Source organism: Rhinoderma darwinii, assembly GCF_050947455.1.
Source record: "Rhinoderma darwinii isolate aRhiDar2 chromosome 11 unlocalized genomic scaffold, aRhiDar2.hap1 SUPER_11_unloc_2, whole genome shotgun sequence".
NCBI classification, from domain to species: Eukaryota; Metazoa; Chordata; class Amphibia; order Anura; family Rhinodermatidae; genus Rhinoderma; species Rhinoderma darwinii.
Window position 1 is genome coordinate 241,740 of NW_027461851.1, and position 14,987 is coordinate 256,726.

General features: G+C 45.2%; 1 protein-coding gene across 1 annotated transcript in view; it reads right to left on the minus strand.

The window, feature by feature from the left end:
• Nucleotides 1–14,987, minus strand: part of SHTN1 (shootin 1) — a 44,728-nt gene continuing 29,741 nt past the window's right edge. The window contains exons 9-13 of the mRNA XM_075847760.1: nucleotides 12,499–12,575; nucleotides 8,283–8,380; nucleotides 7,576–7,647; nucleotides 6,469–6,513; nucleotides 1–129 (exon numbers count right to left, since the gene is read on the minus strand). Of these exons, the coding sequence (XP_075703875.1) occupies nucleotides 1–129; nucleotides 6,469–6,513; nucleotides 7,576–7,647; nucleotides 8,283–8,380; nucleotides 12,499–12,575 (421 nt within the window). The remainder of the gene's footprint in view (nucleotides 130–6,468; nucleotides 6,514–7,575; nucleotides 7,648–8,282; nucleotides 8,381–12,498; nucleotides 12,576–14,987) is intronic.

The window sequence follows — 14,987 nt, forward strand, 5'->3', positions numbered from 1 at the left end:
TCACTCACCGGATGCCTCTTGCTCAGTCGTCACTTTACGGCGCCGTAAAATTCTTTCCAGTTCACTTTCAGTGGAGGCTGCGGCCAAAACCCCGAGTCTCCTCCTGCCGGGGGCGGAGCCCACAGAATCCTAAATAAAATGAGACAGTAAAGCTCTGTTCACACGCAGCAGCAAATCACGTCTGACATTACGGAGCCGTGTTAAGGCCAAAACAGCTCCTGAACTTCAGACGTTTTTGCAAGTACTCGCGTTTTTTGGCGTCGTATTTTACGGACGGAATTGGAGCGGTTTTTCAATGGAGTCAATGAAAGACGGCTCCAAAAACATCCAAAGAAGTGTCCCGCATGTAATGTATATAAGTGTCCCGCATATAATGTATAGAAGTGTCCCGCATATAATGTATAGAAGTGTCCCGCATATAATGTATATAAGTGTCCCGCATATAATGTATAGAAGTGTCCCGCATATAATGTATATAAGTGTCCCGCATATAATGTATATAAGTGTCCCGCATATAATGTATATAAGTGTCCCGCATATAATGTATATAAGTGTCCCGCATATAACGTATATAAGTGTCCCGCATATAATGTATATAAGTGTCCCGCATATAACGTATATAAGTGTCCCGCATATAATGTATATAAGTGTCCCGCATATAATGTATATAAGTGTCCCGCATATAATGTATATAAGTGTCCCGCATATAATGTATATAAGTGTCCCGCATATAATGTATAGAAGTGTCCCGCATATAATGTATAGAAGTGTCCCGCATATAATGTATATAAGTGTCCCGCATATAATGTATATAAGTGTCCCGCATATAATGTATAGAAGTGTCCCGCATATAATGTATAGAAGTGTCCCGCATATAATGTATAGAAGTGTCCTGCATATAATGTATATAAGTGTCCTGCATATAATGTATATAAGTGTCCTGCATATAATGTATATAAGTGTCCCGCATATAATGTATACAAGTGTCCCGCATATAATGTATACAAGTGTCCCGCATATAATGTATACAAGTGTCCCGCATATAATGTATATAAGTGTCCTGCATATAATGTATAGAAGTGTCCCGCATATAATGTATATAAGTGTCCCGCATATAATGTATAGAAGTGTCCCGTATATAAGCGTCCCGCATATAATGTATAGAAGTGTCCCGCATATAATGTATATAAGTGTCCCGCATATCATGTATATAAGTGTCCCGCATATAATGTATATAAGTGTCCCGCATATAATGTATATAAGTGTCCCGCATATAATGCATATAAGTGTCCCGCATATAATGCATATAAGTGTCCCGCATATAATGCATATAAGTGTCCCGCATATAATGTATAGAAGTGTCCCGCATATAATGTATAGAAGTGTCCCGCATATAATGTATATAAGTGTCCCGCATATAATGTATAGAAGTGTCCCGCATATAATGTATATAAGTGTCCCACATATAATGTATATAAGTGTCCCGCATATAATGTATAGAAGTGTCCCGCATATAATGTATAGAAGTGTCCCGCATATAATGTATATAAGTGTCCCGCATATAATGTATATAAGTGTCCCGCATATAATGTATAGAAGTGTCCGGCATATAATGTATATAAGTGTCCGGCATATAATGTATAGAAGTGTCCGGCATATAATGTATATAAGTGTCCGGCATATAATGTATATAAGTGTCCCGCATATAATGTATATAAGTGTCCCGCATATAATGTATAGAAGTGTCCGGCATATAATGTATAGAAGTGTCCGGCATATAATGTATATAAGTGTCCCGCATATAATGTATAGAAGTGTCCCGCATATAATGTATATAAGTGTCCCGCATATAATGTATATAAGTGTCCCGCATATAATGTATATAAGTGTCCCGCATATAATGTATATAAGTGTCCCGCATATAATGTATATAAGTGTCCCGCATATAATGTATAGAAGTGTCCCGCATATAATGTATATAAGTGTCCCGCATATAATGTATATAAGTGTCCCGCATATAATGTATAGAAGTGTCCCGCATATAATGTATAGAAGTGTCCCGCATATAATGTATACAAGTGTCCCGCATATAATGTATATAAGTGTCCCGCATATAATGTATATAAGTGTCCCGCATATAATGTATAGAAGTGTCCCGCATATAATGTATAGAAGTGTCCCGCATATAATGTATATAAGTGTCCCGCATATAATGTATAGAAGTGTCCCGCATATAATGTATAGAAGTGTCCCGCATATAATGTATAGAAGTGTCCCGCATATAATGTATAGAAGTGTCCCGCATATAATGTATAGAAGTGTCCCGCATATAATGTATAGAAGTGTCCCGCATATAATGTATATAAGTGTCCCGCATATAATGTATATAAGTGTCCCGCATATAATGTATATAAGTGTCCCGCATATAATGTATATAAGTGTCCCGCATATAATGTATATAAGTGTCCTGCATATAATGTATATAAGTTCCCTGCATATAATGTATAGAAGTGTCCCGCATATAATGTATATAAGTGTCCCGCATATAATGTATAGAAGTGTCCCGCATAGAATGTATAGAAGTGTCCCGCATATAATGTATAGAAGTGTCCCGCATATAATGTATAGAAGTGTCCCGCATATAATGTATATAAGTGTCCCGCATATAATGTATATAAGTGTCCCGCATATAATGTATATAAGTGTCCTGCATATAATGTATAGAAGTGTCCCGCATATAATGTATAGAAGTGTCCCGCATATAATGTATATAAGTGTCCCGCATATAATGTATATAAGTGTCCCGCATGTAATGTATAGAAGTGTCCCGCATATAATGTATAGAAGTGTCCCGCATATAATGTATAGAAGTGTCCCGCATATAATGTATAGAAGTGTCCCGCATATAATGTATAGAAGTGTCCCGCATATAATGTATATAAGTGTCCCGCATATAATGTATATAAGTGTCCCGCATATAATGTATATAAGTGTCCCGCATATAATGTATATAAGTGTCCCGCATATAATGTATATAAGTTCCCTGCATATAATGTATAGAAGTGTCCCGCATATAATGTATAGAAGTGTCCCGCATATAATGTATAGAAGTGTCCCGCATATAATGTATAGAAGTGTCCCGCATATAATGTATAGAAGTGTCCCGCATATAATGGATAGAAGTGTCCCGCATATAATGTATACAAGTGTCCCGCATATAATGTATATAAGTGTCCTGCATATAATGTATAGAAGTGTCCCGCATATAATGTATATAAGTGTCCCGCATATAATGTATAGAAGTGTCCCGTATATAAGCGTCCCGCATATAATGTATAGAAGTGTCCCGCATATAATGTATATAAGTGTCCCGCATATCATGTATATAAGTGTCCCGCATATAATGTATATAAGTGTCCCGCATATAATGTATATAAGTGTCCCGCATATAATGTATATAAGTGTCCCGCATATAATGTATAGAAGTGTCCCGCATATAATGTATAGAAGTGTCCCGCATATAATGTATAGAAGTGTCCCGCATATAATGTATATAAGTGTCCCGCATATAATGTATATAAGTGTCCCGCATATAATGTATAGAAGTGTCCGGCATATAATGTATATAAGTGTCCGGCATATAATGTATAGAAGTGTCCGGCATATAATGTATAGAAGTGTCCGGCATATAATGTATAGAAGTGTCCGGCATATAATGTATATAAGTGTCCCGCATATAATGTATAGAAGTGTCCCGCATATAATGTATATAAGTGTCCCGCATATAATGTATATAAGTGTCCCGCATATAATGTATATAAGTGTCCCGCATATAATGTATATAAGTGTCCCGCATATAATGTATATAAGTGTCCCGCATATAATGTATAGAAGTGTCCCGCATATAATGTATATAAGTGTCCCGCATATAATGTATATAAGTGTCCCGCATATAATGTATAGAAGTGTCCCGCATATAATGTATACAAGTGTCCCGCATATAATGTATATAAGTGTCCCGCATATAATGTATAGAAGTGTCCCGCATATAATGTATAGAAGTGTCCCGCATATAATGTATATAAGTGTCCCGCATATAATGTATAGAAGTGTCCCGCATATAATGTATAGAAGTGTCCCGCATATAATGTATAGAAGTGTCCCGCATATAATGTATAGAAGTGTCCCGCATATAATGTATAGAAGTGTCCCGCATATAATGTATAGAAGTGTCCCGCATATAATGTATAGAAGTGTCCCGCATATAATGTATAGAAGTGTCCCGCATATAATGTATATAAGTGTCCCGCATATAATGTATATAAGTGTCCCGCATATAATGTATATAAGTGTCCTGCATATAATGTATATAAGTTCCCTGCATATAATGTATAGAAGTGTCCCGCATATAATGTATATAAGTGTCCCGCATATAATGTATAGAAGTGTCCCGCATAGAATGTATAGAAGTGTCCCGCATATAATGTATAGAAGTGTCCCGCATATAATGTATAGAAGTGTCCCGCATATAATGTATATAAGTGTCCCGCATATAATGTATATAAGTGTCCCGCATATAATGTATATAAGTGTCCTGCATATAATGTATATAAGTTCCCTGCATATAATGTATAGAAGTGTCCCGCATATAATGTATAGAAGTGTCCCGCATATAATGTATATAAGTGTCCCGCATATAATGTATATAAGTGTCCCGCATGTAATGTATAGAAGTGTCCCGCATATAATGTATAGAAGTGTCCCGCATATAATGTATAGAAGTGTCCCGCATATAATGTATAGAAGTGTCCCGCATATAATGTATAGAAGTGTCCCGCATATAATGTATATAAGTGTCCCGCATATAATGTATATAAGTGTCCCGCATATAATGTATATAAGTGTCCCGCATATAATGTATATAAGTGTCCTGCATATAATGTATATAAGTTCCCTGCATATAATGTATAGAAGTGTCCCGCATATAATGTATAGAAGTGTCCCGCATATAATGTATAGAAGTGTCCCGCATATAATGTATAGAAGTGTCCCGCATATAATGTATAGAAGTGTCCCGCATATAATGTATAGAAGTGTCCCGCATATAATGTATATAAGTGTCCCGCATATAATGTATATAAGTGTCCCGCATATAATGTATATAAGTGTCCTGCATATAATGTATATAAGTGTCCTGCATATAATGTATATAAGTGTCCCGCATATAATGTATATAAGTGTCCCGCATATAATGTATATAAGTGTCCCGCATATAATGTATATAAGTGTCCCGCATATAATGTATATAAGTGTCCCGCATATAATGTATATAAGTGTCCTGCATATAATGTATATAAGTGTCCTGCATATAATGTATAGAAGTGTCCTGCATATAATGTATATAAGTGTCCCGCATGTAATGTATATAAGTGTCCTGCATATAATGTATATAAGTGTCCCGCATATAATGTATATAAGTGTCCCGCATATAATGTATATAAGTGTCCCGCATATAATGTATATAAGTGTCCCGCATATAATGTATATAAGTGTCCTGCATATAATGTATATGTGTCCTGCATATAATGTATATAAGTGTCCTGCATATAATGTATATAAGTGTCCCGCATATAATGTATATAAGTGTCCCGCATATAATGTATATAAGAGTCCCGCATATAATGTATATAAGAGTCCCGCATATAATGTATATAAGTGTCCCGCATATAATGTATATAAGTGTCCCGCATATAATGTATATAAGTGTCCCGCATATAATGTATAGAAGTGTCCCGCATATAATGTATAGAAGTGTCCCGCATATAATGTATATAAGTGTCCCGCATATAATGTATAGAAGCGTCCCGCATATAATGTATATAAGTGTCCCGCATATAATGTATATAAGTGTCCCGCATGTAATGTATATAAGTGTCCTGCATATAATGTATATAAGTGTCCCGCATATAATGTATATAAGTGTCCCGCATATAATGTATATAAGTGTCCAGCATATAATGTATATAAGTGTCCCGCATATAATGTATATAAGTGTCCCGCATATAATGTATATAAGTGTCCCGCATATAATGTATATAAGTGTCCTGCACTTTGACGAGGGCGTCATTTTACGCGCCGTATTTTGACAGCGATGCATAAAATGACACCTCGAGGGAACAGAACATCGTAAGACCCATTGAAAGAAACGGACAGATGTTTGCAGACGTATTGGAGCCGTATTTTCGGGTGCAATTCGAGGCGTAAAACGTCCGAATTACGTCTGAAAATAGGCCGTGTGAACATACCCTACAAGGAGACGGGGGGGGGCAGCGGGAGACGAGGGGGCAGCGAGAGACGGGGGGGGCGAGAGAGACGGGGGGCAGCGGGAGACGGGGGGCAGCGGGAGACGGGGGGCAGCGGGAGACGGGGGGGGGGCAGCGGGAGACGGGCGGGGGCAGGGCTACTCACCAGAATCCCCCGCAGCTCCTGGACGGCGCTGTTACATTTCGTCACCTGTAGGGGGATACGTGCAGGATTATCAGCGCGCGGCCAGCGAGGGCGGCACCGGGAATATCACATTATAATGAAACGATCATAAACCAGGATAGAACGGGGGAGGGGCGATCAGCGAATATCCGGGAATATCTCCTCACATTTAGGGCTTATTCCCACGGACCTGTGTTAGTCTAGGGGGCCGCTCACACAGTCCGTCATTTTCACGCAGCGTAAAACTCACGACATGTCCTACACTTGGCCATTTTTCGCGCATCACGCACACATTGAAGTCAATGGATGCGTGAAAATCACGCGCAGCAAACAGAAGCAGTTCCCCGTGTCGCGTGCGAATTGCGCAACAGAAGATAAAGAAATTAAGGAAAAAATAACACCACGTCCTTCATTTCTTTTTCTAAACATCAAATCCGCGTGTCACAAGGATGACGTGAAAATCACGCAGCGAACACTGATGACACACGCAACGGCAACACGCGCAAAACGCACACGCTGGTGTGAATCCGGCCTTATATGGAGACATTCCCATCACCCTCCACCCCTCCCCCGACCGGTAACGCTCAGACATTAAAAATATAAAACATCAACCAGTGGATGGAGATCTATTAGCCGGGGACTGTCGCTGCGGCCGCTCACTTGGCGCCATTTCCCATTAACTGCGAGTGATGGTGATCTATGTGGGGGAGGGGCTCCCTGTAACGTATGTGAAGAGCAGCTCCATATACATCCGACCAGGAGAGGGCGACAACATGGCCGACACCGTGACATATAAAGAATGCTGGGGTCTATTGTGCGCAGACAATGGCGCCACTCTACGGCTGAAAGCCCCAACCCTCCTGGGCCCCCTCTGAACATAGAGGTGGGGGGAAACTCATATTTGGGGTGTGACGGTCAGTATCGGGGTCACAGCTCCGTGATGTCACTAATGACAACATGGACGACACTCACAGCACGCGGAACTACGCAGCGATTGTCAGGAGGAGGAGCTAATGACACCAGTATAAGGGCGGAGCTACAGGAGGATGTGAGCGGCCGGCGCAGCGCAGACACTACAGCGGCTCTTACTTTGGCTTCTTCCACACTTGCAGCAGGGGGCGCTGGCGAGGCGGCCGGGGGTCTCTGCGCTGGATGAGTAACCTGCTCAGACACAAGTTTAGTGACAGGTTATACCAAGCAAAGTGACAATTCATAGATTCTGTTCTTTACTCTAATCACATCCAGAGCTGCAGTCACAATTCTACTTCTTCCCTGCTTGAATCAGAAGTAACACAGCAAGCAGACGACAGGAGCTCCGCTATGACAGCGCCAAAGGACTCCCAGAGACAGGTGGCAGAATCACTGCAGCTCTCGAGGCGACTTGTGTATAAGACATCATTTAACAACAATGACTGCAGCTCTAGAGGCGACTTGTGTATAAGACGTCATTTAACAACAATGACTGCAGCTCTGGAGGTGACTTGTGTGTAAGACGTTATTTAACAACAGTGACTGCAGCTCTGGAGGTGACTTGTGTATAAGACGTCATTTAACAACAGTGACTGCAGCTCTGGAGGTGACTTGTGTATAAAAGACGTCACCAGTCGGGCGGAGCTGGACATCATATTAATGTAATCGCTCTCATTATGCATGGCAGACGTCATGTAGTTCTGAGTCTTGGGGATGTGGGGGAGGGGGAACGCACTATTGTAGTGTACGGTCAGTAGCCGGTGACTACCAGGGCATGTTGGGAGTTGTAGTCACAGGCATTGTTCTTCTACTGACTGACGTCTCACCTGAGTCTTCACTCGCACCGGCCGCAGGTGGACGCCTCTCTTGATCCGGTCCATCATCTCGTCCACGGCCTGCCTCTTCAGGTCCCCCACTTTCCCTGCTGCAGAGAAGGAACAGCTGGAGATCAGTGTCCCCCAAATGTCACAGACCCCAGGGTGACAAAGGATGAGGCATCGTGAAGCGCTTGATCCCCTTCCCAGGACCCCCCATATATCAGGTTATTATATCATGGATTCATCTCATCATTTATAGACACAATCCACAAATAGAATGTCAAAACTGCAGTAAGGACTGACACAGTGGGATTTACCTCTACACAATACTGCAATGTATAGGGCATTTCTGGTCTGTAGAAAATTATTAGAAGACGTCACACAAGTCGGGGGTCCCCCTCAATCACTGTGATCATGAATCAAACATACGGATAATGAAGGTTAGTGACAACCGGTAATCACCCACAGTGGGGTCTCAAGAGCAGGACCCCCAGAATCAGCTAAAAACCCAGGGGACCTGAGAAATGAAAAGAAGGGTCATCCAAATCTCCAACAGGCACCCCCCCCCCAGGTAGCGCACAGTCCCCCCCAGTGATATATAATATGTAGCGCAGTACCCCCCTAGTGATATATAATATGTAGCGCAGTCCCCCCCTAGTGATATATAATATGTAGCGCGCAGTCCCCCCCCAGTGATATATAATATGTAGCGCGCAGTCCCCCCCCAGTGATATATAATATGCAGCGCGCAGTCCCCCCCAGTGATATATAATATGTAGCGCAGTCCCCCCCCAGTGATATATAATATGTAGCGCAGTCCCCCCCTAGTGATAAATATGTAGCGCACAGTCCCCCCCCAGTGATATATAATATGTAGCGCACAGTCCCCCCCCCCCAGTGATAAATGTAGCGCACAGTCCCCCCCAGTGATATATAATATGTAGCGAAGTCCCCCCCTGGTGATATATAATATGTAAGCGCTGCATGTGCCCCCCCAGTGATATATAATATGTAGCGCGCAGTCCCCCCCCAGTGATATATAATATGTAGCGCACAGTCCCCCCCAGTGATATATGTAGCGCACAGTCCCCCCCCAGTGATATATAATATGTAGCGCGCAGTCCCCCCCCAGGATATATAATATGTAGCGCACAGTCCCCCCCCAGTAATATATAATATGTAGCGCGCAGTCCCCCCCAGTGATATATATATGTAGCGCACAGTCCCCCCCAGTGATATATGTAGCGCACAGTCCCCCCCCAGTGATATATAATATGTAGCGCACAGTCCCCCCCGTGATATATAATATGTAGGCGCACAGTCCCCCCCCAGTGATATATAATATGTAGCGCACAGTCCCCCCCCAGTGATATAAAATATGTAGCGCACAGTCCACCCCCAGTGATATATGATATGTAGCGCACAGTCCCCCCCCAGTGATATATAATATGTAGCGCAGTCCCCCCCATGTGTATATTAATATGTAGCGCACAGTCCCCCCCCAGTGATATATAATATGTAGCGCACAGTCCCCCCCAGTGATATATAATATGTAGCGCACAGTCCCCCCCCAGTGATATATAATATGTAGCGCACAGTCCCCCCAGTGATATATAATATGTAGCGCACCGTCCCCCCCAGTGATATATAATATGTAGCGCACAGTCCTCCCCAGTGATATATAATATGTAGCGCACAGTCCCCCCCAGTGATATATAATATGTAGCGCACAGTCCCCCCCAGTGATATATAATATGTAGCGCACAGTCCTCCCCAGTGATATATAATATGTAGCGCACAGTCCTCCCCAGTGATATATAATATGTAGCGCACAGTCCCCCCCAGTGATATATAATATGTAGCGCACAGTCCCCCCCCCAGTGATATATAATATGTAGCGCACAGTCCTCCCCAGTGATATATAATATGTAGCGCACAGTCCTCCCCAGTGATATATAATATGTAGCGCACAGTCCCCCCCCAGTGATATATAATATGTAGCGCACAGTCCTCCCCAGTGATATATAATATGTAGCGCACAGTCCCCCCAGTGATATATAATATGTAGCGCACAGTCCCCCCCCAGTGATATATAATATGTAGCGCAGTCCCCCCCCAGTGATATATAATATGTAGCGCACAGTCCCCCCCAGTGATATATGTAGCGCACAGTCCCCCCCCAGTGATATATAATATGTAGCGCACAGTCCCCCCCCAGTGATATATAATATGTAGCGCACAGTCACCCCCCAGTGATATATAATATGTAGCGCACAGTCCCCCCCAGTGATATATAATATGTAGCGCACAGTCCCCCCCAGTGATATATAATATGTAGCGCACAGTCCCCCCCCAGTGATATATAATATGTAGCGCACAGTCCCCCCCCAGTGATATATAATATGTAGCGCACAGTCCCCCCCCCCCCAGTGATATATAATATGTAGCGCACAGTCCCCCCCCAGTGATATATGTAGCGCACAGTCCCCCCCCCCAGTGATATATAATATGTAGCGCACAGTCCCCCCCCGTGATATATAATATGTAGCACACAGTCCTCCCCAGTGATATATAATATGTAGCGCACAGTCCCCCCCCAGTGATATATATATGTAGAGCCACAGTCCCCCCAGTGATATATAATATGTAGCGCACAGTCCCCCCCCAGTGATATATAATATGTAGCGCACAGTCCCCCCCCCAGTGATATATAATATGTAGCGCACAGTCCCCCCCAGTGATATATAATATGTAGCGCGCAGTCCCCCCCCAGTGATATATAATATGTAGCGCACAGTCCCCCCCCAGTAATATATAATATGTAGCGCGCAGTCCCCCCCCAGTGATATATAATATGTAGCGCGCAGTCCCCCCCCAGTGATATATAATATGTAGCGCACAGTCCCCCCCAGTGATATATAATATGTAGCGCACAGTCCCCCCAGTGATAAATATGTAGCGCACAGTCCCCCCCCAGTGATATATAATATGTAGCGCCAGTCCCCCCCAGTGATATATAATATGTAGCGCACAGTCCCCCCCCAGTGATATATGATATGTAGCGCACAGTCCCCCCCCAGTGATATATAATATGTAGCGCACAGTCCCCCCCCAGTGATATATGATATGTAGCGCACAGTCCCCCCCAGTGATATATAATATGTAGCGCACAGTCCCCCCCAGTGATATATAATATGTAGCGCACAGTCCCCCCCCAGTGATATATAATATGTAGCGCACAGTCCCCCCCCAGTGATATATAATATGTAGCGCACAGTCCCCCCCCAGTGATATATAATATGTAGCGCACAGTCCCCCCCAGTGATATATAATATGTAGCGCACAGTCCCCCCAGTGATATATAATATGTAGCGCACAGTCCCCCCCAGTGATATATAATATGTAGCGCACAGTCCCCCCCAGTGATATATAATATGTAGCGCGCAGTCCCCCCCAGTGATATATAATATGTAGCGCACAGTCCCCCCCAGTGATATATAATATGTAGCGCACAGTCCTCCCCAGTGATATATAATATGTAGCGCACAGTCCCCCCCAGTGATATATAATATGTAGCGCACAGTCCCCCCCCAGTGATATATAATATGTAGCGCACAGTCCCCCCCCAGTGATATATAATATGTAGCGCACAGTCCCCCCCAGTGATATATAATATGTAGCGCACAGTCCCCCCCAGTGATATATAATATGTAGCGCACAGTCCCCCCCAGTGATATATAATATGTAGCGCGCAGTCCCCCATCATTCAGTAGAGCGTATACATAACCCCCGCTCGCGGCATTCTCTGGCTGGAATAAGTAAAGCCCCCCCATGGTCCGCCCTTCATTATCGGATTATTACAATGGGAAATTCAGTTTTGGATTGAATGCTTTTCGATTGTCAGAAGTGAATGACATAAAAGCCGCCATCGCTGGCAGAGCCCGTCAGATCCGCGTACGTTGCCGGCAGGGGGGCACTTAATTCCCCACTTTACACAAGATGTCGGGTATTGTTTAAGAAATTTAGAAGCGGAGGATTTGGGAGAAAACAGGTATTACACGTCGTGTTAACGGAAATTAACCCCTTAACTGCTGCCAGACAGCTGGGAGGGGGGAGGGCTGAATACTGAAAACGACAACACCCAACATTGCTGGGATGTGGAGGATGCACTGGTGATACGGGGCACATCTCGCTCCCTGCCGGCTGATGTTACTGCCGCTCTTACCGCCGTCTGGCTGCGACGTGCTCTCCTGCCTCACCGCGCCGGCCGAGGGCTTCTTCCGGATAATAGACAAGAGGGACCTGAAAATGACAAGACCAGTCTCATACTCAAACTACAGCACGGAGCAGCCGCATGCTATCTGGGGTGTATATATATATATTAGTGTACATACAGCAGTTAGCGAATAAATTTTGAGCCAATCAGACGCCTCCCTGATGTTATTACATGATGGATAATTATCTGCCTGGATTTCTCAGCATTGAGGACAACAATAATCCCGACCAAATGCCCAACTCCATGTGCTGAACTGCAGCCCTCAAACTTACGAGACCCTCCACGGGACCTCCCCCATGCTTCACTGCTGCCTGCAGACCCTCATTATTGTACCGCTCTCCAGGACCCTCCACCATCTTCACTGCTGCCTGCAGACCCTCATTATTGTACCGCTCTCCAGGACCCTCCATCATCTTCACTGCTGCCTGCAGACCCTCATTATTGTACCGCTCTCCAGGACCCTCCACCATGCTTCACTGCTGCCTGCAGACCCTCATTATTGTACCGCTCTCCAGGACCCTCCACCATCTTCACGGCTGCCTGCAGACCCTCATTATTGTACCGCTCTCCAGGACCATCCACCATGCTTCACTGCTGCCTGCAGACCCTCATTATTGTACCGCTCTCCAGGACCCTCCATCATCTTCACTGCTGCCTGCAGACCCTCATTATTGTACCGCTCTCCAGGACCCTCCACCATGCTTCACTGCTGCCTGCAGACCCTCATTATTGTACCGCTCTCCAGGACCCTCCACCATCTTCACGGCTGCCTGCAGACCCTCATTATTGTACCGCTGTCCAGGACCCTCCACCATCTTCACTGCTGCCTGCAGACCCTCATTATTGTACCGCTCTCCAGGACCATCCACCATCTTCACTGCTGCCTGCAGACCCTCATTATTGTACCGCTCTCCAGGACCCTCCATCATCTTCACTGCTGCCTGCAGACCCTCATTATTGTACCGCTCTCCAGGACCCTCCACCATGCTTCACTGCTGCCTGCAGACCCTCATTATTGTACCGCTCTCCAGGACCCTCCACCATGCTTCACTGCTGCCTGCAGACCCTCATTATTGTACCGCTCTCCAGGACCCTCCACCATGCTTCACTGCTGCCTGCAGACCCTCATTATTGTACCACTCTCCAGGACCCTCCATCATCTTCACTGCTGCCTGCAGACCCTCATTATTGTACCGCTCTCCAGGACCCTCCACCATGCTTCACTGCTGCCTGCAGACCCTCATTATTGTACCGCTCTCCAGGACCCTCCACCATCTTCACGGCTGCCTGCAGACCCTCATTATTGTACCGCTCTCCAGGACCATCCACCATGCTTCACTGCTGCCTGCAGACCCTCATTATTGTACCGCTCTCCAGGACCCTCCATCATCTTCACTGCTGCCTGCAGACCCTCATTATTGTACCGCTCTCCAGGACCCTCCACCATGCTTCACTGCTGCCTGCAGACCCTCATTATTGTACCGCTCTCCAGGACCCTCCACCATCTTCACGGCTGCCTGCAGACCCTCATTATTGTACCGCTGTCCAGGACCCTCCACCATCTTCACTGCTGCCTGCAGACCCTCATTATTGTACCGCTCTCCAGGACCCTCCACCATGCTTCACTGCTGCCTGCAGACCCTCATTATTGTACCGCTCTCCAGGACCCTCCACCATGCTTCACTGCTGCCTGCAGACCCTCATTATTGTACCGCTCTCCAGGACCCTCCACCATGCTTCACTGCTGCCTGCAGACCCTCATTATTGTACCACTCTCCAGGACCCTCCACCATCTTTACTGCTGCCTGCAGACCCTCATTATTGTACCGCTCTCCAGGACCCTCCACCATGCTTCACTGCTGTCTGCAGACCCTCATTATTGTACCGCTCTCCAGGACCCTCCACCATCTTCACTGCTGCCTGCAGACTCTCATTATTGTACCGCTCTCCAGGACCCTCCATCATCTTCACTGCTGCCTGCAGACCCTCATTATTGTACCGCTCTCCAGGACCCTCCACCATGCTTCACTGCTGCCTGCAGACCCTCATTATTGTACCGCTCTCCAGGACCCTCCACCATCTTCACGGCTGCCTGCAGACCCTCATTATTGTACCGCTGTCCAGGACCCTCCACCATCTTCACTGCTGCCTGCAGACCCTCATTATTGTACCGCTGTCCAGGACCCTCCACCATCTTCACTGCTGCCTGCAGACCCTCATTATTGTACCGCTCTCCAGGACCCTCCACCATCTTCACTGCTGCCTGCAGACCCTCATTATTGTACCGCTGTCCAGGACCCTCCACCATCTTCACTGCTGCCTGCAGACCCTCATTATTGTACCGCTCTCCAGGACCCTCCACCATCTTCACTGCTGCCTGCAGACCCTCATTATTGTACCGCTCTCCTGCCCTTCAGAGAACAAACTGCCTCCTGTTA